At 38.8% G+C, this 25,895-nt stretch overlaps 1 protein-coding gene across 4 annotated transcripts in view; it reads right to left on the reverse strand.

Annotated features, from left to right (window-relative positions):
- Positions 1–12,085: 12,085 nt before the first annotated feature.
- CHRM2 (cholinergic receptor muscarinic 2) overlaps positions 12,086–25,895 on the reverse strand; it is an 86,140-nt gene continuing 72,330 nt past the window's right edge. For 2 of the 4 annotated variants that reach the window (XM_056482360.1, XM_056482359.1), the window contains one exon: positions 12,086–17,260. In XM_056482360.1, the coding sequence (XP_056338335.1) occupies positions 15,824–17,221 (1,398 nt within the window). In that variant the 5' untranslated portion in view covers positions 17,222–17,260 and the 3' untranslated portion in view covers positions 12,086–15,823. The remainder of the gene's footprint in view (positions 17,261–25,895) is intronic. The other 2 variants (XM_056482355.1, XM_056482356.1) reach the window with 1 other exon arrangement.

Consider the following 25,895-nt stretch of genomic DNA (forward strand, 5'->3'; position numbering starts at 1 on the left):
AGTTGTTCTTAGCTCATTTAAGTGTTTTTCTCTGACATTTTGTATGGCTGTTTTCGTGTCCTTATGGCTAGGGGCTTGGGTATGTAAGGAAGGTTTTGTAGTCTTCCTGCGTGATAACATTTGCTGAAACTTTTAGAAAATTTGTTTCTTATGTCAGAAGTGTGGGCACATGGGAAATGAGACCTGTTAAGTATTGCTGACTTCTGCTGAAAATGTTTGCTCATTTTTTCTCCTTGCTGTGGTCTAGTGACCTGATGTCAGTCACCTTTCCCTTCTGCTTTGTTCACTACAATCTCAGTATGAGAAATGTCATAAAGCCAGGATGGAAGTTGCTTTACACTACAGAACATAGCTAAGACTATGTAAAATAACTTGTATATTATTAGGAAAAACAACCAGGAAAGGAAATCTTGCTTTTTTCTGAGCATAAATATTATGTCTGTCTCTTTTTTTTTCTTTTTTTCTTTTTTTTTCCCACTGGCCTTAAAATCAGGTTTATTTGCTTTGTGTTTGCTACAATTGCCTTTTTCACATACGTCAACACCAAGCTGTTAAATTAAGCAGTGAAAATGGGATAAATCACTCAAGTTTACTCATATTTTCCCTGGAAAGCACCCAGTGTTTTGGGGATTTTTGACAAGCAAACACGATTTGCTCCTTAATGGGAGCCAGCCACAGATAATTTTTTCTGTGCTTTGTTATCCATGGTCCTTTCAAGCTATCCCAATTTCCTCTTTTACTCCTGAGGACCACAGACCAGTCAATCCAGGTAGCTGAACATAGAGGACCTGGGAAGCTGAGGGTTCTGTACAGCAGCCACTGTGCACCGGGCAGTACTCATGAGGGGCCCCAACCCCACTGAAAACTCTTGATTAATACATAGCAGCATCTGACACCTAATTGCTTTGTGTGGAAGTTTTCAGTGAAACATCCTGAGAGTGTAATAATTTCTGCAATTGATGACACCTCTTGAAGCCCTTCTGGTTATTTAATTGATTGCAATCTGGTGTTAAGTGTGGTAAAAAGTCTTACCTGAAAAGTTGCTAAAAGAGTTAAAAAGATTGTTGTTGCTTACCTTATCATTTTATCCACTCGTTCGTTTGTTGGTTCTTTGATCAAGTTGCTATGTTCTTTTCCCCAGTTAAATGTGTAGTCCTTATGTAATTTAAACCCCAGTTTGCTGTATTTCCCTATCCCAGTTATCTCCCATTTCCGCCCTTTCCCCTACCCACTTCCGCCCTTTTCCCTACCCATTTCCGCCCTTTCTCTTAGCTTGTTTCCGGCCTGCTGCCTGCCTGTCAAGTCAGCAACACCCCCATATGTAAATCTTCAGTAGTTTCCCAGTACCACCAATTCCGGAATTTGTTACTAAATAGAAAATACACGAAAGTACCAACCAACCCCAAACCCAAGTGCACAGATCATCTCAAGTAATAAGCTAAGTCACCTGCAATGTGGCCTTTGTGATGTTAAGTCACCACAATCTCAGGAGCAGCTGAAAAGAGTAATTTCCCCCAGACCAATGAGCAACCAGTGAGTTATCAGTGTGCTCGTGGGGATGGAGCGCCAGGTTTTGTTTCTGGACAGGGCTGCCAGGAGTGCCTTCTCCCAGCGTTGGACTGTCGGCAGCAGGAGGCATAGGGCTTCCCAGCGACCCCCCGTCAATAAAAGAGCTGCTATTTAATAAAGGACTTGGCCCTGCTTTGTTCATAACATTAAGAAAAATGCAGCTTGTGGGTGCTTGAGCTGTTTATTAGCCATTAATAACCACATGGGTGGACAGCTGTGTTGTGCTGATCAATACACAGAGCTCTGCTCCTGAAACAGGGGCATAGGGAATTTGGCACCCAGGCTACGCAGGGAGAGAAGAGTTCCCTTCTTGTCTACGGAGGTGCTTCTTACCCTTGCTTAGCTGACCTGAACTCTTACAAGGGTCTGTCACTCCCAGGTGTCTGGAGAGATATGTTTGTGCCAGGCATGAGAGACACAGGCTGTGTGCTGACGCTGCACCACCTCCTCTCAGCTGAGGAACTGAACATGACAGCAAACACCTCTGCCCAGGTTTTGAAAAAATACTGCTTTTTAGTGTTTTTCTGAGGTTTAAAGTAGCAGATTTTTCGTTTGCTCTGCTCAAACCACACTCACTGCGGAATTACACTGAACACAGATTTTAAGTATCAAAGAATTTATTTGTATTGAGGAGACAGTAGTTATTTATACTTCAGCTTCTGTGCCTGTTTTTGTGATATCTAATATGTCAACATTCTGGCCTTTGGGTTTTTCAGTTGTACATCTGTGTATATGCTCATGAGGCAGACACACAAATAGTAGGGACATTGTAATACAATTTTCCAACTCACGGAAAACTAGGAAATTAATAATTTAATTGTTTAGGCTTGGAAGAAAAGATTTTTTCTATAACTTTCTGTGAAATGAGAAATCAGGAAAACAACTTTCAATATTTTATGTTGTATGGCACATGAATTTCATTGATTTATTACAACATCACTGAGAAATGCGTACAATAATCAAAGAATATATAATGGAATTATGTTAAATTAAATTTTCATATTGCTGAATTTTTCATTTCTAGTTTTGAATTGCTTTTCTGATGCTTATGTCACTGCAGGTGTAATACTACACCCCTCCCTCACCTTGCCACTTTCACTCTAGAATAATTTAGAGATGAATGTGTGGGTGAGATGTATTCACAAATGATAATTGGGCTTGTATTTGGTCTGAATTGAAAGTTAATTTTGAATTTATTTTCAGATAAGCTACTGACTTGATGAAAACCAGCAGAAATTAAAGACAAAACTTATAACACTCCCTAAATTCAACATTTCATTTAAGTTCTTCCTTTAAGTGTTTTCCTTTGGAGCAGAAGTACACTCCACCATTAACATATTTTGTTATCAACAGATTGAGATCACTCTAGAAACTAGAGGTGGTTTCAAGACAGTGACCTAGAGATGAGGGGCACTAGAAGATAATCAGCATTGTCTGGGCCCCTGAGAAATTACTGTTTCATGATTCGGTCCATAACCTAATAAAAGGAAAGCCCCTTGAAGGAAGTATCCTGGAACAATAGGCAAAAGGCAATAGAGCAGGAGATAGGATGTGCAACGGAAATTACTTTAAGCCAGAGTCTCAAGGCTTCTCCTGGAAAATTAATGCCAAGGGTGTCTTTTTTTATTCAGTATATTTATTGCTTAGCCATTGCAGTCACAACCTGTGTCCGTGTAACAGGATAAGCAGCAACTTGTATGGAATTGAATCCAAATCTGTTATTTTATTGTCCCCTTCTGTACAAAAGGCAAACTTACAGAGGGAGGGATGGATAAAATGGAAAAAGTGCATGTAAACTACTTCCTGTCCCTTCCTTGCCCTTTGGGTGATTGTCAGATTGGGCCTTTGCAATCAAGTTCTCAGTTCTCTTTGTAAGGCTCCTCTCATTTCATGTGGGATGGTGTTATTGTGAAGTGGCTTTCCTGGCACCTTTGGTGGGGTGCATTCTAATTGGGGGTGATGTAGAGGAGAAAATGTGATGGGGAATGTAAGACCCTGTTAACAGAGCATTCCTGCTCTGCCCTTTCCAGCTTGCACTGCATCAGGCTGGAGCTCTCTGCCTTATTGCTTTGTTCACTTCTCATAAAGAGCCTTTGTGAGAGATGAGAGGGGCAGGCCCATGCCAGCCATGACCATTGCATCCAGGGCAAGGAAAGAAGGGCTGATCTCCTGTGCCCTCAGGAAACTTATCTCAAAGGTGGCTCTACTGCAATCAAGGGCATGCAAAACTAGACATAGTAGTTGCTGCTGTAAGGACCAAATGCTCTCCCAGAACAAAAGACACTCCTGAACACAGAGCAAAGGCAAAAGAACCAATCAGCTTTATTTTCTCCTCATACAGTTTTCAGCTTTGCATAATGGATTTCCCTCCTTCCTTGCTTCTCTACTTCTTGTCTCATTTTTTCCCTGCCTAACAGCAGTTATTATAATTATTGTTAGAGCTGCATTTACAAAACCCTGGGGCTGTGCACACATGGACTGAGAAGCGCCTCGTGTAACTGTACCTGGTCAAAAGAGTATCATCTGAGCCTGTCCCCATGGCTCTCCCCATCATCAGTATAGGTAGAAAAAATTGTATCCAAAGAGGCCTTCAACCCATTTAAATAAGGTTCCTTAAAGAAGGGAAAATTATGTTTCTACATTGCACCTAGGAGGGTGTCCTACTTTTGACAGATGAGGCGTGACATGCCTCATTTTCATTTCTTGCTGTGGCTTCACAGTTCTTTGCAAACACCATTGACTTTCACTTTTTGGCCCTTCCCACCCTGAAATGTGTCTGCCAAGGGATTAACACATATTTTAGCATGTACCTTTTACAGTATACATTCCTTCCTTTTATTCCTCTTTGCAGGGTCCCAAATATTAGAGGAGCATCTCTATAAGTGCTCATAAAAGCATAATCATGTTGATTGCATGCTCTGGATTATGACCCAAGCATGTGCAGAGCAAAATCGTGGTCATTCTTGCTCTCTGTGAAATGCTATGGAAACCTGCTTAGTCTTGTTCAGACCTGGTGCATATCTCTGGTTGGACACTGCTAAAGGCTGTGCATAAGCCATGAAACTTATCCCTCTTTTTTCCTAGAACACTTCAAAATCAGGAATTCCTTTGAAATAACAGATTCACAGAATAATTTGGGTTGCAAGGGACCTTCAAGGATCATTGGGTCCAACTTGACCTTGCACAGCACTATCCCCCAGAGTCACACTATATGCCCAAGAGTATTGTTCAAATGCTTCTTGAACTCTATGGGGCTGGTGCTGTGTCCACTGCCCTGGGGAGTCTCTCCCAGTGCCCAATCACACTCTGGATAAATAATATTTTCCTGATATCCAACCTAAACTTCCTCTGACACAATTTCATACCATTCCTTTGGGTCCTGTCACTAGTCACTACAGAGCAGAGATCAGTGTCTGCTGCTCCTCTTCCCCTTATGAGGAAGTTGTAACTGCAGTGAGGTCTCCCCTCAGTCTCTTCTTGCTTTACCCACTCCACACCTCCCCCTGCCCCCCCGCAAAAAAATTAAAAATCAGCATTTTTTAGCAGGAAAAGTTTCACTAGAAATTTTCCAACCAAATCCATTATTTTGCAGTTGTCTTGTTCTTCTCAGCATCAGTAGCAGACTTCAACTCTCCATTCTATAAAATTATGGTGCCCTTTTTTCCATACAAGAAAATTATATTCCATGTAATGGAAAACATACCAATTTAAACACTTGGAAACTTTTGGTTTATTTGTGTTTTTTTTAGAAAGACAGCATAACAAAATTTGGTATTTACTTTTCATATTTGATATGTCATGTTTATATTTTCTGTAGAACATCCTGAACAGCCACTGTTTTAATCACTAAGCCTGTCTACACTGAATTCTGCCCTCATCCTTGTCTCTTGGCTGCCGGCAGGAATGCTGTAGCCTAACCCTCATGTTGAGAGACGTGCAACATTAGCTGTAGCTTAGCTCTTCCTACCAAAAATGACAACCTGGCCAGACAAACCCAAAAGTATCTTAATTTCTCCCAAGGAATGTGGCTTTTACAGAGTTCTTGCTCCTTTGGGCCCCTGGCACTGCTTAGTCTTCCCATCTGTAACGGTAACAAAGGTAGATCTGTGCTGGAGTGATTTAACTGCTTTGACCTTCTTCCCTATTCTTTTATAAGGCTGCATTTCAGTAGGATGAATTTTGCAAAATCACAGATGCATTGTGTCTATAGCTCCAGAAAATTATTTGGTGCAGCTGCCATTGGCAATGATTTTGTTTAGGAATACTGCTCCTGTGCCATATGGATTTAATAATCTCTATTCAGCCCTGTTTATAAGTGCTTTTCAACTGCAGGTGAAATGAAATACACTTATAAACAGGGCTAAGCAGTGATTATTGGGGGAGTCAGGGAAAACCTTTGGTCCCTAAACTAGATGAATTAAACTCTAGAATTTTTGTGGCATTCCTTCTTATCTCTTTCCCTCTTACATTGCTCTGCATTTTTAAGCCAAAGGCTTTGATTTTGTAGTGATTCAGCACCTTTAGCAAACTGTTAATTAGAGAGAGAAACCTGGAGAGGTAGACAAGATTTGTCAGTGACAGGTGAGGGAAAGAGACAGGGAGAGGGAGGAAGGAGAAAAATAAGGAAGGAGAGGGTGGCAAGACAGAACAAAGATTGAACAAAAGGAAAGGGATATTTTTGTCTCCCCCATTATTCGATATTATTCTTGCTGATTTTATTCTTTTACCTCATTCTGTGTGTTGGCAGAAGTGAAGTTGGCAAGCTCCATGGAGAAGAAGGTGTCAATCTTCTAGTGCTGCCAAGTAGGTTCCCACGTCTAGACGGTGCATGCAATGCTTGGCAAAAGACCAGAAACAGTGCTAATGGATTTACTAAATAGCAGCATTTCTCTGCATTGATTTTCTTAGGGCGCTCCCCGAACTCAGGATGAAGTAGGTAGCTACACTTTATCTTATTCTTTAATAAAGGCATTTCTGGCCTGCTGGCCATTGTCTCAAGATGTCTATCCAGAGGGGAGATGATGTACATTATTAGGTATTACATTAACTTCAAATATTACTGGCCGTACTTGAAGATTGAGGTGGTAATTTTTATTGTGTTAAGTGTGATTCTACTTTTTTAAAGAGAAAGGTAACTTTGTTCACAGCCTGGTGGTGAAACTGTGAGTCTGAGTGAATGGCTCAGGCAGGTAATCTGGCATATCCGTGTATCATTTCTACTGTGTAGAAACAGCACTGGAAAAAAAGTTTATTTCACAAAAGTATTAAAAAAAAAAGTATATTTCAAAATATATGTGGGAGGACAAACAGAAGTTTAGCATCAGTGTTCTGAATTTACAAGTAGCCTTAGCTGTATGTTTCTGCAATGTGGACCATAAATAGATATGTAAATAAGAAATGTGCATGGCGAAAATAGTTGTGCCTTGGGAAAACAGATTTCAGGTACCTGTTTGTATCTCTGTTGTGATTCTTACAAAAGTCTTTTGACCATCAGGGTCTACCCCTTAAAATTTTCCCACCCTTTGGCCTATCAGTAGTCCCTGCTCTGCATGATGCAAGGGGGCTTAGATATAAGTAAATAAATAAATGCAAATAAATAAAATGTTCAAGTAAATAAATATATTCAAGTAAATATATATATCAAGTAAATAAATGTATTCAAACACATGAATTTATCTGATTTCTCTGACACAAAGGCAGGTGAAAAACTGGCTTTTCTCACTTTCATTGTGAGAAGGTGAAAGTTAAGAGGGGTGGTGAAATGCCTGAAGGTGAGCTTGGGTGAAGAAACAGTAGAGCAGAAGCAGAAAGTCTTTGGCAGAGAGTCTGAGACAGGTATAAAGTCCTTCAAAGGCTGAAACTGAAAAAGTCCTCAAATTTTAGAAAGGAAAAATTAGGTGAAGGAAGTGAAGGAAGCCAACATAGACCACTTCATTAAAACAGCTTTTCCTCATTTTGGAGTGGTTGAACAAAACTGTCCTGATCCTGACAGGGCTGATGCACCCACCATGAACAAGAGACACTCCCCTTCAATCACTTGTCAAACTGATAGACTGACTGTGCTCCAACAGCTAGATTTACCTGGGCAGCCATGGTCACCACCACTGGCTCCCCTTGCTGCTTCTGAGCCTTGTCTGCTTCTGAAGTGGGGGTGAAACGGTGTCCAAAAATCTGAGAAGCTGAATATACACCTTATTTATCTCTACTCCTGGATGCTTTCTGAGCGTACCATGCAGATAGGCTTGCTTTCATAAGGCAAAGGGAGCACAACATGTGTTTGTTAGTGGTACTATCTCCCCTCAAAGTTAAAAATTTACTTTGCCTGGATATAACAGCACAGCTACAAAAGAATCTTACCTATACCCTTTCAATACTTGGATGACAGAAATATCTGGAGGAATGTTTTACTGGAGGCCCTTATCAGAATGATCAAGGGACATTGTTAAAAGTGACCTTTTCTGAAGGTGGATGTTGACAAAACAAACACAGGTACTTCAGACCTCTCTTGAACTTCCCACTTGTCAAGGAAGTCTGGGAAAAGAAGGATAGAATTTTTTTTCTAGTTACTACAGACATTCTTACAGCCTGTGGCTACTGTGGGAAAACCATTTTTCTCCATCTATCACCATTACATTTCACAGAGTAGTTCAGTCAGTAGGAAGATTAAATAAACAGAGATACACATACAAACAGTTTTACTATTATAATTCTCTGTTTAATGCAATGTTTTAACTAGGAATACAATTCAGCAGAAGTACATACACATATATTGCATGTAATTTTAGTTGTCTCTTCAAAGTGTTTCAAGCCCTCATCATCTTATTCCTTCATGGCTTGTTTTGATGAAATACCTTCTTTCTTCATCTTGTATAACAAATTAGAATGCTGCTGAATAACATACATTTTTCCTCCAAATGGAAAACAACATTACATCCAAATTCCCAGTTAATATAACTTTATCAAACTTTGCTTTCACCGTATGAATGCTGTGTGTAATATATGTATATCTATACAGCATATATAAATATATATATCTATAATATACATATAGTCAAGTGAGTCAGCTTTACACAGCTAACTATAAACTTGTGCTTATCTTATTTATACGAGATCAAATATATGGCATTAATAATTTGACCAGTCCCCTACTTGTAAGATACTCAGTTCCTGGTTTTACCACATTATTTTGGATATCACATACAGGTAATGCATTCCCTTCTTTCTTGCAGTAGTATTTTCTTTTGAAGAAAAGAATGCAGATTATATATATATATATATATATATGTATAGATTTATACATATATACACACACATATATATGCACATACATATATATATATATACACACACATATATATATGTATGTATATATATATATATATACACCTCAAGAAGAGATGAGGTTCTTCCTCGTACATAGAGTTTGAAGTATAATTTGACATTCATTGTAGATATATTTACATTATAAGCTTATCTAAATAGTATTACACGTCATGTACTATTATTTACACAGTCAAGATATGGTGTTGGACATGTTAAAACACACTATCTAAAGATATTTACAAATTGCTAGTCTCCAACTTACTAACCACCTCAGCTAAGTGGCACCAGAAATAAGGGAGAGGATAGAAGAATGTCTGTTGATTGGCAGTCATGGTGCTTCCACCAGTGTTGTTATTATTATTATGGCCACTACTACCATGATGTGCTTCAGGGAAGGCTATCTTTGGAGTCGAGTAGAGAGACAGAGTCTCCAGTGGGGGCAGAAATCCCTACTTCTTCCCTGAAGCCAACATGAGCTGGGGAAAGCAGAAAAGCAATCCAACTGTGATTTGCTTGTCCCTTTGCAAGTAAAAACACACCAGTCTTGTCCCCCTGTGCTTTCTCCAGTGCTGTCAGGTGAGTCAGTCCAGATATTAACCACTCAGTGAAACTCTTCCTTCTAATGGCACTGTAACACGGGCTGTGATCACACTGCCTCATATACCACACAGAGCTGCTTCTGCCAGAGTCAGAGCACTTTGGCATATGTCTCAGAAAACGGTTTCTATGTGCTTCTTGGGAAGTATGATAAAAAAAACCAAAGCCAAACCCAAAAAAAAAAAAACCCAAAAAAAACCAAAACCAAAAAAACAACTCCCCTCCCACAAAAAACAAAACAAAACAAAACAAAACAAAACAAAACAAAACAAAACAAAAAAAAACAAAACAAAAAAAAAACCAAAAAAAAACCACCCCAACTGACAGTGGAAAGACAAAAAAGTGAAAAAAGTGTACTTACTGAATGGCACTTTTGAGGTAATGCAGAACTTTGGAAGGCAAAAAGGCATCAGAATTTATTTTCTTTTATTTGGTTATTACTGGAATGAAATGTGTTTTACAAATAATACCCAGTGCCCTGAAATATGAGGACTGGGAGGACTGATATGCTTATGTAACCCACTAGCCCCACAGTGTAGCAAAAGAGGCCATTGCAAAAGGAGGGAAGTAAAAATATGGGAGAAGTAATTGCATTGGTTTTGGTAAATGATTCATGTTCAACTCAGCCTTGCTATAATTACATTCTTAGGTTTGGACTCTCAGTGAATACTCGCTAGTAAGCTAATGAATGAAAGGGGATTTGAGGAAAAGCAGGGCTGCCTTTCTGTTACTCAGAGCAGAAAATTAATCCGTGCATGTGGCAGCATGATATTCCACTACAGGCACTTTCATTCTTTGACATTATCCACTGTTATGCCTAATACAGAGATAACAAAACTGGGGATCAGGAGAACTGATTTGGCCTTGTTTCATGTGTTTTACTTCCAATTTAAAACCCGTGCAAAAAGGATTTATGGAACTTGTCACTCCACACCGTAGCTTGAGCTTCAGCGGAGTAGGATGTTGCATGCTAGGGAAGGCAGTTTTTGGGTGGGGTTGAAGAGGTTGGATATCAGCATTCAGTGCCTGAAAGGCAAGTGAAACTGCAAGCCTGTAGCTTGCAGGTGACACTTGTTAAAGTGAGGAAGGAGGAAAGCTTTTTGGTAAAACTGTGGCAAAAGAAGAAAAACAGTTAAGAGAGGCCACAGCAAATTAAAGACCATCTCTGAAGTTCCTTCAAGGCAAGATTTTCTATAAATTTATAAAAGAAAGATTCCCAAAAGTCTAGAGCATTTAGTGACATACAGGAACTGAAAAAGCAATCCTGTATAGAAATCATATCCTTGTAAATGTCTGTAGTGAAAGAAAAGCTAACTTCTTTTAAGCTTCTCAATTTCTACCACTTGCACTGTTGCCATCTGGGACTTTTAAGCTCCAAACTCACTGTCAGCAAATGACCCCCATGCACAGGGCCAGAGTTTGTTTACCTGCCCCTTCTTTTGTAAAACTTTAGATTGTTTCCCCTAGAAACACCAAAATTAGTCAAAATATAAAGATTTTTGTGAAGTATTTTAAGGGGAAGGAGAAAAAACATCAGCATCACTCTTCTCCACTCACTCTTCTGCCCTCAAGATATATTCATGTCAGGTTTGCGAGAGTTTTGCTGTTAGAATGCTTTTTACCTATTCAATCCTGCTAGGCCACTGCCATGATTAATTTGGGGGTACAAAAGTGGTATAGGGGTACTGTGAGCAGGAGTGAAAAATTCAAAGTGTGCCACACCAGCACCACAAGAGAAACTGGGAGCTGTGTCCTGAGGCAACATTCACTCATCCATAGGAATCTCTCAATCACAGGAATGAAGAACAAAGATCAAAACCAGTCAAAACTGGAGAAGAGGACAATGAGTTTGCTAGTAACTCTAACAGACACATGGACACATTCAAATCCATAAGGGGATTAAAAAAAAAGCCTCTGCCCTTCTGCTCCTAGCCTTGGATGGGAGGCCAGGAGCTGCTGGGGCACTTCAAGGATTTCTTCAGTAGTGTGTGGGCTGTTTTCACCATAGCCACACTTTTTGAAGGCACCTCTTCTTGTCAGTATGTTTTCCTCCACCAGAAGAGTATAAAGCAGAGGCCTGATAGATTTAGCACTTGCTTTTTTCCCCCTCATGCTTTGTGAATGCCAAACAACAGATCTCTGGGGTCTACTTTCTCATCCCCGTGAGCTTTTTTATGGCATTAAAAAAAAACAAAACAAAAAAAAACAATAAAAGAAAGAAAGAAAGAAAAAGCAATCTGACCTATGTGTTTGTTGTTTTTGGACTGTCTTTCATCAGCCAACATTTAAATACTTTGCTGTCTTTGAAAAGATCCTGGGATTTCTAATAAATCAAATTAAAATCTCAAACAGAAAGAAGGCTGACAAGCTATTCTTAGATTTTGTTCTTACTGGAAAACAGAGAGCTTCAGATATCTCTTTCTCTTTCTCTTTCTCTTTCTCTTTCTCTTTCTCTTTCTCTTTCTCTTTCTCTTTCTCTTTCTCTTTCTCTTTCTCTTTCTCTTTCTCTTTCTCTTTCTCTTTCTCTTTCTCTTTCTCTTTCTCTTTCTCTTTCTCTTTCTCTTTCTCTTTCTCTTTTTCTCTTTTTTAATTTTTTTTTTTATTTTCTTTCTTTTTCTTTCTTCCTTTCTTCCCTTCTCTTTGACCACAGACATCTTTAATATGCAGAAAAGTTGCCCACTGGATTGATGCATCTCCAAGTTGCTGTTCTCTTCCAGGAGCGTGAAGGTAGGGCTGTCCCATGACAATGCAAATCACTGCCCGTGGGCTGCCTCTTTCTAGAAATAATGAAAGAGGAAGAAAAAGAGGAGGCAAGAAGTTCTAGCTGCAATATTTTTGTTGGTTATTGGTTTTGGGATTTTTTTTCTTTTTGTTCTCATGAGTTACCTGCACAGTGTGCTTGATTTCTGCGTGAAACAGAAGTGGCCAGTGCAGCACGTGGTGTGGATGTGCAGCTGGGATCCTCTGGCCAAGCCCAAGGTGAAGATGAAGCAGCTCCAGCAGCGGGGCCACCTGGGGTCTTGGGGACTACAGGGTGCAGGTGACAGCCAGGGAAGCTGAAGTTAAGGGGGAGAGCTGTTCTTCAAGACTGACACCTAGATCCTGCAGAGCTATCACTCAGAAGGAAATGAAACCTGGTGAATGTGGTTTTGAACACAAAGGAAAGATATGAAAGCTCAAAGGCTACTCAAGAACAAATTACTTGCAGCTCTGAACTATTACCACATTTTTGTCTTACTGAGCCACAATCAGCTGAACACCCAAGAGATTCGCAGTATCTGAGAGCACATTCTGCCTCTTCTCTGCCTCCAGGAGGGGCTAGACAGTGCAATAACTGTTGGCTCTGCACCTCCCAGCAGCTGGCAATGCACACAAGACAAGATTCCATTCAATAGCTTGAATATTAGTTGGTTATTTTTCATGTGTATAAACCATGTAGGGCTGTGTGTTTGCATGCCTGTGGATCCATACATAGGTGCACTGTGTCACGTTTACGCTTGTTAATTTTCTGCAAATGTAAATGTACCATGGAACTGTTACAGGTTGGAAACACAGAGAACTGTGTGTCTTGCCAGTCTTTTAAATATACTATAGCACAAATCAGAGCACCTTGTCTTTTAAGATCAAAAGTGAGGGTGGTGTTAGGGAAAAGTGCTAGAAAACTTCAAACTGATATTTTTCCTTTGCTTGTTTTTTTCATGAAAGTTGGCCTCAAAATACTTTTCTTCCTGTGGTATTTTCAGTGTCATCATATCATGTGATGACGGAGTATAATTGAAATCTATCTGTTGCCTTTTTAACCTGTAGGAGTGTCCTTAGTTGTTAGATTAATTCATTATGAAAAAGTGATAGCTTCAAATGTGAAAATAAAGAATTTGCACACCTGCCAGAAAACCAGAATTAAAAGATTAAGTATGGCTGTGCAAAACCATTATTTCCCAGTTTAGAAAACCTGTTCTATTGATACCTACAGCACTTGCTGAAAAAAAGAAGCAGGTATGTTTCTTTTATGAAACTTTTCTAAAAAGGTCAGATTTAGAAATTGAACATATTTGATTTTGTTTTATCTTGGAATTTTATCTGATTATTTTAACAGTATAATAGAATGAACAACCTAGGAATGTGTAAGTCCTTCCTTTGACCTGTCAAGATAAACCTAGTGAATGAAGTTTTAAAAGGCAAGAAGTGCTCAGTTTGGCTAGCTTTGTCATTGAGTTATTCTTCCTTACAAGCAGGAAGATGGGAACAGTGATAGTAGATATGACTCAAGCAAGTGAGGGTTGCAAAATTAGATCCTTGGCTGTATAGAGACAGTTATGCTAGGATGAAATCACTAGGGGTAGAAGTTCCTTGGCTTCATATTAAGACACATTAATCTGGAGTTAATGTGGCTTTAATTTACTGCAGTTTAATCCTCCTCATTTTCACTTTCTGCTGGGAACTTGTATTACAAAACATGAAAATTGTCATGATACCTAAGCACTTTGACACTGTTCAAACAAGCATTTGAATGTAAAACTTAATTCTACAAGATTAATGTCTCTGTAATCTCAGAGGCTGCTATTTTGAGGTGCATTTTGGAATGCTCTAATGTTGTAACATGAAATAACAAAATGAATTTTTGTCCTATTTGGTGGGGGGCATTCACTCAAGAAAAGAGACTCTCAGGAACACTGTCTATGCTCTTTTTGGGTAACAAAATATATAAATGTACCATTGTTAGGACCTGGAAATTAGAGGTTCTAAGAAGGAGGTAAACAAAATATGCATAAGTCACAGACAATCTCTGTTTTCAGTAATCTGATACCCTGTCCACAAAATGTTTAGTTTTGCTACAGGAAATATCAAATATTGGAATACTAAATCCTTTGTCAGACAGAAATAATCTAAATTTCACCTAGTGTAGAGTAGCAAAAAATATTTGAACTTAACCGTTTCCAGACTCCCATCCAGACTATTTCAGTATCTGGTTTTCTATAATCACAGTTTTTCTCTCTGCCTTTTCATCAATGTTACCTCTTGGCTTACAGGCAAAATATGGCTCTCAGGTAGTACAAGGCAATGTGACCATTATCTTTTCCAGAAAGTAAACATCTTGTCCAGGATTCAGCCAGAAAGGACACCAGTTTCATACTAGAGGCTTAGCAGAGCTTGATCCAGGTGGGTATGTCAGCCTATCTCATTCTTTTCCTCAATAAATTAACCACAGAATCATCTTTTGATGATTCAAGAGCATGGTCATCTAATATTAACTATTCATTCTGTGAAGCCTCAACATACCTCTTCATCTGTGCATTCAACTTTAAGTGGATGTAGCCTTTAGTTTTCCTTGTAATAATCTCATTTATATTCTTCAGCTGAGACCCTTTGATTGGCCACCATGGTGGCTGACTGGATGAGACTTTTAAATTTACAGCTTCTTTTGACACTCAGTCTTACCCTGGGCAAGTAAGGTACAGAAAGGAAGAAAAGGCTGATGAAGGTAAAAGACAAATCCACAGGTTGATGTTATGTGACGAACAAAGTGAACAAAATTGTCTCAAAATCTTAGGTTTACGTGGATGCTGAAGAAATCTTGGCATGTAGCAGTCTGCACGAGACCACATCTTTTAACTTTCATCTTGTCATGATGAAGTAGTCACAGAACAAAAGCCCCTGGGAGGGGGCAAACAGCAGACTTGGAACAGCACACAATGGTTACGTATTGCTCATAAGTAAACTTTCAGAACTAATATGGTTTTGGAAATGGTGGTGTCATAAACAACATAAAAAACTTCCATCATGATTTACCTAACATTAAGCTTCTTACATGACAGTGGCAAAACAGCTTTAGAGAACTTTGAGCTTTAGAAAATTTCTGCCATGATTGATTTGGATTATGCAATGACCTTCCAAACTCCTATGCCTCTTCCACACAGTTATTAAAATTTGTTTTGTTTCTTTTTAACCTAGATGAAAATGTAATAAACACACACAGGAAAAAGAAAACAAGAAAAAGAGAATGAAAGGATGAGTATTTTACACAGAATGACCAAAAATAATAGACTTTAAAGCCCTTCTGCAGAGTACTCTCAGAAAGTAAGAAACTGTGCCTCCAGTCCACATACTTGAATGATTTCTCAAACATCCCTGTGTCGTACTAAAGATTTAATTTGATTTATTAAAAAAATGTTTTAAAGTGTGTCCTCAGGGGTACAGCTGATGCCTCCTATCAATATTTCCACTAACATCCTGGATTGCACACTCCATAGAAGAGCATAAAGTGCATCAAGGGTTTTTTAAATTTAATTTGGAACTTCTTCACCCTTTCCATAATTACTTTCATTTTTTTTTTTTACCTTGTAGTTCCTATATTCTTGTAATGACACATAAGAAGGTGCTTAAAGGTCTTCTTGAAAGTGGCATTGCAGAGTGCGTAGCAGGCAGGGTTAATGGTACTGTTGATGTAACAGAGCCAGTAACCTATGGTCCATACAGTGGTAGGGATGCAGGATGTGCAGAAGCTGTTGATGAGCACCATCACATTGTATGGGGTCCAGGTGATGATGAAGGCCAGGAGGATGGCCAAAATTGTCCTTGTCACTTTTTTCTCCCTAGAAGGGGGTGGTTTCTTTTTGGCTGGCTGCTTTGTCATCTTGATGATTTTCCGGGCTACGCTGCTCTGCTTCTCCTCTCCGTTTGTGCCCACAATCTCCACAGTAGTATTGGTAGGGGCCGAGCAGTCCCCCTTTTGGGACATGGTGACTATCCTGATGCATGTCAGCTTGGAGTTCTCTGTTTTAACATGGTCTTGGGAGGCAGAAGCCTGTCTGGCATCTTTGGTAGCTTCATTCTCTTTCAAGTTGGAAGCAACCACACTGATGGAGGTGGAATCATTTGAGCTCTCTTTTTCCCCTTGGACATAGTTATTGGTTACAGTCTCTTCACTGGCTTTTCCATTCTGAATTTTGCTGTGCTCCAACCCATCTCCACTGGTCGGGATATTGTTATTGTTTGGTTTCACTATTTTACCTTGGACAAGGTTGGAGGAAACTGTTTCTTGGTTTTGGGCAGCTTCTTTTTTTCCTTTCTTTATCCGACTCTTACTGGCTCGAGAGATTTGCCAGTAAAGGACAGTCATGATGATAACAGGCAAATAGAAGGCTGCAATGGCAGTGCCAAAAGTGACAGCAGGGTTGGAAAAAAACTGGATGTAGCAATCCCCATCTGGGACAGTCCTTCCTCCCACAATGAATTGCCAGAAGAGAATTGCAGGGGCCCAGAGGATGAAGGACAGCACCCAGGCGACTGCGATCATCATGCCGGCCATCTTTGTGGTCCGCTTCACAGGGTACGTCAGAGGCTTGGTGACACAAAAGTACCTGTCAAAGCTGATAATGAGCAAGTTCATTACAGAGGCATTGCTGACCACATAGTCAAGAGCCAGCCAGAGGTCACAAACCACAGGCCCCAAGGGCCAGTAGCCTATCACAGTGTAGAGGGTGTACAGATTCATGGAAAAGATGCCAATGATCAAGTCAGCGCAGGCCAGGCTGAACAGGAAATAATTGTTGACAGTCTGGAGGTGCCTGTTGACTTTGATTGACACCATGACCAAGATGTTCCCAATTATGGTGACTAGACTGAGAGACCCTGCCACCAGGACAATGAACACAACCTCAACAGCTTTATAGGGGCTTTCCAAGGCCATCACGTTTTCAGTGGAAGAGTTTATGTACGTTGAGTTATTCATTTTGCTTCTGATAACAAGATGCCCAGTTACAACTTAAACCTGCAGAGGAAAGAAAAGAACACAGATACCATCAGGTAGTCCCTTTGTCTTTAAGGAATGGATCCCAAAAAAACCAGTTTGGCAGAAGTTTAAAGCTAGAAGATGTATTCAGGAAAAAACAGTCATCTTTGGCTGAAGGAAACACCTTACAGTGTACAGTTTAGGAAAAGCAGAACAATAGGCTAGCTCTAAACATGTGAGAAAGGCACACATTTGGACCCAAAACTAAAATGTTAAGTTCTCAGATGCATTTTTCTCTTTGTTATTTTTTAAAACTAATATTGACTTGAATATTTTGGAACTGAACCTGCATATTGTTTTCTTTCTTGCTAACAAAATAGTTCACTTTGGTCATTTCAAACCCTATTCCAAATAAAAAGTCCAGACTGAAGGGTGTAACAGTTTTATAACCTGAAGAGAAGCTGTAATCTACTGAGAAGCAGGTCATGGGAATGGGATCTCTGTTTTTGTCTTTCTTTCATTTTCCACCTGGGCATGCTTCTGTGAGGCTTATGGAAAGGGGTTTATCATATCTCCCCCCCAATTTTCTTACCCTGCAGTTCTGTTTTTTAGGCAAAACATACAAATATTTTGGCACTGAATCAAACTAATTAGTCTGTCAGTAAACAAAAGAAAGTGGGTCTATTGAAGTTAACAGTAAACTCATTTCAGTTGAGCATTTGTCTATCTAGTTAGATGCATACATATTTTATTTCTATTTTTTTCAATTTCAGTAAGATTAAAGTTATTTTTTTCTTACTTTTGAGTATTTGTACCTGGATAAGGCATTGTTTGTTCGGGATTTTTTTTTAAAACATAATATTATCTTTTGATGCTTGCTTGATTGTACTTTCCACATTATTTTTCTCATCACAATATTTTTAATCTGTATCACATTAAGCTACAACAAAAGGTCTGAAATGGATAGCAGGGTAATTCTAAATAAAGAAACAGATAAGAATCAATTCTGTTTCCACAGAGCAATTATTTTTGTGCCCCATCTACCTTACTGACAGTGCTCAATAAATAGAAATTAAATTGCTTGTGATACATATTTGACAGAAGATTACAAAAACGGTGCATGCTTTTGCCTTCAGGATATATTCTATCTTTTTGTGAATCCCCTGAAAGTCAATAGAATGCACTAGAATTTTATAGCCCATCTCTGAGTGCTCGTTATTTATGAGCTGCACTCAAGGGATTATTGAAGCATGAAGGCCAGATGTGACAGAGAGGTTATGTTTTTTTCTAATTTCAATATTCTGCTTTTTGTTCCCCCACACATAAGGCAACACTTCTTTAAGAAAGAGTCTCTAAACATGGTGGTGCAATCAAAGGAACATAAAAAATTATCTATGTATGGCTCCTCTATACACCAGGGATTAGAGAATTCTCCTCTGGTCCCTCTGACTAACCTGCTGATGCACTGACATATGCAGTCCATGTCACTTCAGAGGAGCAATGCATTTTTACTGTCATTTCAGAACTATGTCTTTTTTTTTTTTCCAGATGCAAAAGAAAGAAGATAATGCAAAATGTCAGCATAACAGCAAAACCCCTTCTGACCTCTCAGAAAAATAAGCAAGTCTGTCTCCAAGGAATAGTCAAAATGCTGTACCGGGGTAAAAGGTTTTCTGTCTGAGGCAACTTGCAGTTTGTACTTAAAGAAATACAACTGGCCTAGGATGGGGCTCATGCATTTGCCTTTGCTGTCAAAAACAACTAAAATTTATTTACCAATTCTATGTTGAAGTAAACACATGAATAAATACAGGACCATAAGGCTCAAAAGACATATTTTTCTTGCTATCTATTTAGAGGTACATCACTAAAATCCTTGGGATCAGGTTCAAGATAACAAAATCGGGAAGAGGAAAGCTTTAGTTAAGTGTGTGGTTCATGCAGTCAGAATAGGCTGTGTGGAATGTAGCAAAATTTCTACTCTGTGCAAAAATATCGATGGGACAGCTTTAATATATAGGACTGTCATTTCAGCAAATCCCAGTCTAATTTTCTCCCAAAGCTTCACAGCTGAGCAGCTGGTTACCCAGTTAGATGTAAGACATCCAGTTAGATGTAAGACACCAATTTTTTGGACAAGCAAAGAAATTCTCCCAAGCAAAGTTGTTTATGAACATTCTTAACAGAATGGATTCTTAATGAAGAGACAAAATCATGCATAGAGATGTATTGCTTTAAAAAAAAAAAAAAGCAGAATTAAAAAAAAAAAAAAAGATCAGCAGAAGAGGCTTTTGAGCCTGGGCTCTGCAGCTGCCTCTAGTGACAGAAATTGATTGGGGGACCAAAATGGATATGAGTGAGAGTGGATCAGAGATGAAAAAAATGTGCTTTGTTATAAGGAAACAAATGTTTCACTAAAATATATTTTTGAAAAACTGTTCAGAAATTCTGTTTTCCTTCCATTGAGAAACAAAATTAGTTTTAAAACTTGAAACTTGTGAAACCAAATTACCATCTCCCAGCTAACTTTATTCCTGGGTCTTTTCAAGTAAAATTTTTACCCATTTTCACTGGAAATATTGGTAACTCAGTAATAATTCCCCTCATTTCATGGGAATCTATAGGATGCAAGGAGATGGATGAAAGTAAAAAGCCAATCTTGCTTGCTAGGAATAGGATTTCATTGTGAAGGAAACAAAGGAGTCCCTTTTACCAGTGGTCTCCTTTTGCACAAAACTTTCCAGCCCTTAGGAAGGTAGCTCAGGATTGCAAATCACATGGGCACTTGCAGCTTTCTGAGGTACAGGGAAATATCTGCAGTCACCAGTTCCAGTAAAAACTTCCCTTTGCCTGCATCTGTGTGACTGTAAAGTGAAGCATATTTTACTGTTGTGGTGGTTTGTAAAGATTTCCTGAATTTTTTATCTGCTGAGACCTGGGCAGCCTCCCTTGTACCTGACAAGGATTTTTAATATTTACACATTGTTACACTGATGAGAAAGTTTATGCATCTTTTTGAAACACATGTAAAGATAAAAACTCCTGCTGTTCCTCAGGGAAGGAGAAGGAGAAGGAGAAGGAGAAGGAGAAGGAGAAGGAGAAGGAGAAGGAGAAGGAGAAGGAGAAGGAGAAGGAGAAGGAGAAGGAGAAGGAGAAGGAGAAGGAGAAGGAGAAGGAGAAGGAGAAGGAGAAGGAGGAGGAGAAGGAGGAGAAGGAGGAGAAGGAAGAGAAGGAGAAAGAGAAGGAGAAGGAGAAGGAGGAGGAGGAGGAGGAGGAGAAGGAGGAGAAGGAGGAGAAGGAAGAGAAGGAGAAGGAGAAGGGGAAGAAGAAGAAGAAGAAGAAGAAGAAGGAGGAAAATGTCTGTTTTTCAAAGAAGAGAAAAGCTTTTGTTTAAACTTTATAATTATAATCCTTCACATGCACGCCATAAGTTGATATTATGATCCTCAATAATGGTTGTAGTGAAACTGTTAGTCAAGGAAGGCATTTTTTCATAGTAAACAAGTTTCCATTCTCTTGGGCAGCTGATTAGTGTAAAATCAAGCCACGAGAAAATTTTCTTGTGGAGACATCTCCATAGACTGAAAAGAGAAGCCTCCTCTCCCAAGCGAATTAATAAAAGACTCTTTGACTTTTTGAAAAGATGGTAAACTGACTGGTTTTCTGTATGTTGTCAGTGTGAAAGAAAAGAAATGTGTGGGGGGAGGAGGACTATTCAAAAACTGTTATTCTACTTTATTCTTTTTTTCTTATAGTTTCTAGTAATAACGTTTTCCTTTGTACCATTTAAAGTTCGGCCTGTTTTGCCTCCTCCTAATCCTATCTCACAACAAGAAAATTTCAAATTAGCGAACTAAAACCACTACACTAAATTACCTGGTTAAACCAAAACCCCGATAGCTGTCTAAGTTGATGAGAGGGTGTAGGGCTGGAGAGACACATCTGATTTCCACTGACATGTATTGTCACTGCTCAGAGTACTAAATTTATACATGCAGAAGCAGAGGTGTGCCCGTTTCCTAATCCAAGAGCCCCTGTAATCTTCTGGGCTCCTTCCTGTTGGCTCCAGGAGGGGTGGAATCAGGTGCACAGAGAGGCTTCTGTTTCTCATCATGGCCACTTGCTGCCTCAGTCCAGGACTGCCTGTGGACTACTTTTGTTTTTGTCTTGCCACAAAGCTCATCTCTCCTGTTAGAGAGGCAGCTGTTATGGGAGCAGATGTTATTCATCAGGCAGACCTACGGGGCATAGACATTTTAAGGTAATATGACCTCCTGTGTGAGAAATACCAGATCTTATTCTTGAACAAACAGAGCTCTCCCCTGCAAGCCCATGGGTATTTGTGTGAGTTGCACAATATGGCACTGACTCCCATGGGCTACCATAATTTATCTTTCTATGCTGAGTGCATTCTTGCTAAACAGAGAATACCCATACAAGGAAAGGAATGCCTCTTGTGACCTGAAAATCACCCAAGTTAATTTTCTGAAATATATTTCAAAACATATATGACTTTTTGGAGTGGAAACACCATAATCACTGCACAGAAAATGTCCAAAGACAAGAAAGCCACATATGAAATAATTAATTATTTGATATTTGATATGTACTTGGGAAATGTTCCCAGTGCAGTAGCTTTTCCCTCTAAAGAACTCATAGTACTGAAAATCATTCCCTTCTGTTGACTGGGCAACAGTTTAGGGCAGAGGTGGGGCATGCTTAAGCATTGCATCCTGCTGAGTTGTGCTTTCCACTTTTGATGCAGGAAAATCTCGTAGCAAACATTGCAATTTTAAATTTCAAATGTATCTCCAACATCTGTCACAAAAAAGACTACAGAAATGTTTGGTGCATTGAAAAAAATGGCTAATACATCATGTCTGCCAAAGTTTAGACAAACCCTTCTTCTATATTGTACATATTGACAAGTTCAATTTGGTAAGGATTTAATGTCTTTGAATTCTCTGAAACCACCTAAAGGTCAAGACAGGAAGAAGGTAACAAATGATCAGCACCTGAAAGTTATATTTGTGATTTAAAAAGGATTACCCAAGAATGTATCTGCATTGCCATTCTGCGTGCACGTCTAAGCATGTCTCAAGCAGAAGGAAACACACTTCTTTAACTTCCTTTTTTGGATCTAGCTCCTATTCAGCCCAAACCCATTTAAAGTGGATTTGATATTTGCTGTAGCAATAATGAAATGTTTTTTTCTGGAACTGATTTTTATCCTGAGCTGAATTTATTTTGATTCTAAATTTCTTCCTGGTACCATTTTAAACTCACAGTGTGAAAACAAAAAGAGAGAAACAAAATCCATTCATCTGTGATAAACATCCTAGGCCTGTTACCCAGAATTTATTGTAGACTTTAAGAGAGAATATAGATATAGTCTTGATACATTTCAGAAAATACTCAAACACCTGAAGACTAAAATCTTCCCCACATGGAGTAGCTTCTGCCATCCTTTTGAAACTAGAAACATCTTTGATAAGTCTTGGTGTGGTCTGTTTTTTTTTTTTAATTTCATGCCCTTTTGTTTATCTCAATCAATACATGTCTTACAAAAAAAGATATCCTGTGGGCCTGCTTGGATCTACTTTTTTCCATCTAATTGTGAAGGATAACTAAGAGCAAAATTAAAAATTTCTGCACAGATCTTGAAACAACAAGTAGATCAGAGTAAAAAAATATTAAAAAAAAGCAAACCAACAATGTGCCACAAACAGCAATTGAAACAAAGCAGAAATGAAAACATTCCCCCAAAAGCAGCAGGGGACAGTACATGAGTAAGTGTCAACACTGGCACCAAAACTACTGCCCCAGGGCACTTTAGGATCTGAGGATTTGTAAAGCTGTTAACTACATTTGCACACTGCTGCTCTTGCAGTCTAAAACTGTATAGAAGGAAGCACAGAAAAATCATATAGAAGTAAAATAGTGTCATGAGCCCAACTTGTTAGTATTAAATATCACACAAGTAGAAGTACAGTATAGTAAAAAAAAAAACCCAACAACCAAAGAATAATATCTCTATTTTCAGGAAATTAATAACAAAAAAAAAAAAAAAAGGTATTTTTTCCACAAAGATCTAGATAACAAAGTATTTCTAATATATTGGTATTGTTATTACTATTGCTGTTGTTATGATTGTCACCCATTGGTACTAAGGTGCATGAAATACTGTCTTTCTGTCAGTTTAGGCTTGGCTGCAGACATGTTTTTGTTTTTCAGGACCTGTGTAATCAAGAGAGAATTTGCATTCTGTCTTTGGGCAGCTGATATGATTACAAGCTAAACTCTGCATCCTACTGCATTGGGCAAACCTGAAAAATATGCTTAATAGGCATGGTTCAATCTAACTGGTTTTGATGCACAAAAAGCTTTTTTACCTCCTAGATTAGAGAAAATACTTTCATTCACATGCCTCCTTATTCTTGCTAGGATTATCATAAAAATTCTTGGTCCAAACTAGTGAGAAAATAACCAGTTGTCTTGGTGAAGTTATGGAAGATTTTCCTCTCTGTTCTTTGGAACCATGAAATTTATACATGTGATGAAAGTGACTGAATGCAATGATCCGTACCATCCCTTCTGAGTCCCATCTGCATTCCTGCGCACCTCACCTTGTCAGAGGTGCGCACACAGTAGAGGGAATTTTAAGAATGACAATTTTAAAGCAGAGGGTTTCAGCATTGCATTTCAGGCAAATACTTAGGGATGCTCTTGAAAGCTAGAAGCGAAGAGCATTTTTTATGGGTTTGCTTTTTTTTCAGGTAAGTTGCAAAATAAATCTGTTTGCTGAGATTAAAATAAATTTACAATCCAGAAATCAGAGAAAAAAGAAAAATTTAGTCTTTGGAGTACGAAAGCCAAAAATGAAGTGTCTCACAGGATGCTTTCTCTAGTGGGCTGAGTTAAATGGATAAGATCTCCATCTAGAGGTAAAGATAAGCAGCTGCCACATAAATCAGTCATTTCCAGTAGTAGAATGGCTTAAAAATATTTAAAAAACTTACTTACCTTTCAGGCAGAGGAGACCTGCATTTTATTGTAGTTTAAATTTTATTATAATTAATGAGCAGAGATATAATTTCATGAAAACCTGAAACCATTACAGTTAAATATTCCGGAGCAAGCTGTCTGGATGAAGAGGTATATGACCTGGGATAAGTTCAATCAGTCAGAAGAGGGTTCTAATAACACTATGGCTGTGGTATTGATCCCTGGATGAGTCTTCACTTAAGATCTGGACTTGGTCATCTTTGGGGGTTCTTCCAAATCAGAATATTCTGTAATCTAGTTAGACTGGAGCAGCTACTACACAGAAACACATGTTTAGGCCTGAGTTTATTCACTGCAACCACCATCATTTAGTCATAAGTTTGGGCATGACCCAACTTAAAGTGCTGTTTCACAGAAGGGCATTAATGGTCTGGAAGAGTGAATGATGTCATCAAAAGGTAAAATCTAGGGACTAGCTCATACCATATACACATTTCATCAGTGCATCTATCCTGATTTCTACTGGCAGAGGTTATAGGAGATATAGAAAAGATACATTAAAGTGACAGATTTCAGGAAATCATTTCTCCTTTCCACCTTGTGCTGCACCACTGTTGTTGGAAGTTGACTGAAGCTCCTCACATCCATCAACAAGTTTTGTCTAACTATAACCACCTTCTTCAAGAACTTTAGTTAAAATTTTCATGCTAGAACTCAGACTAAAATTATACCTATCCTCAGCCATGAGAAAGGTTGCCTCAGTAGAAGAGTTAAGTTTCTGTTCAGATTGAATTGAAGATCATTAGGTTCAAGCATATAACTTCTGAAGGAAGATTGTGGTGAGAGTTTAGTAGTCTCTCTGCAGCCCAGCACAAACAGGAGGCATAGTACTTCATAATCCCTAGATCACCTATCACACCTGTGCTGTAAAATGCAAAAACCTTGTAAGAGCTAGTCAAAGTCCTTGAGTGACAAATGGTGAAGCTGGTGAAAGAGTAGAGGGATCAGAAAGCTGACTGAAACCACTTTAGAACTTATTCTTACCCAAAGCTAATGCATAAGAGGAATGTATCTCTTTTAAAAAACAAACAAGCAGACCTAAAAAAAAAATCCCCCCCAAATCAAACCAACAACCAACCAACCCCCCCAGACTAAACAAAATAATAAAAATAAAAACCCAAACCTCAGTCTTTCCTCGTTTTCCTAGGTTGTTTTATGTTTTTTGTTTTTGTGATTTATTTATTTATTTATTTATTTATTTATTTTTCTTTTTTTTTTTTTAACAAGAGCCTGTAGGAATATTGGTCATGAAAATATCCCAGAGAACTGCAACACAGTACAGGTCTCTCAAGGAACCATAGATTAACCCATGGATCAGACAGCTAGTGAGTCCAGAAAAGATTCTTTGATATTCCTGTGAATGTCTGCAAACCCCTCCAAGTCATAAAAGTCCTTTTGGGATCATAATAAAGCCATGAAGACTCTCACTCTGTTCTTCAGAGTCAGAGAAGGGCTTCTGATGGGAATATTAACATGAAAGCCCAAAGTGACTGTTACTGAGGCTAAAAAATAATCTTTCCTTTTCCTAAGGTTGTAAATGGTGTAAGCACCTGGCTTTTGTATGGGATTTTCTTATTCACTCACTGAGATCTACCCTCAAATCTGCTTT

The sequence above is a fragment of the Oenanthe melanoleuca genome, chromosome 1A (assembly GCF_029582105.1).
Source record: "Oenanthe melanoleuca isolate GR-GAL-2019-014 chromosome 1A, OMel1.0, whole genome shotgun sequence".
In the NCBI taxonomy this organism is placed as follows: Eukaryota; Metazoa; Chordata; class Aves; order Passeriformes; family Muscicapidae; genus Oenanthe; species Oenanthe melanoleuca.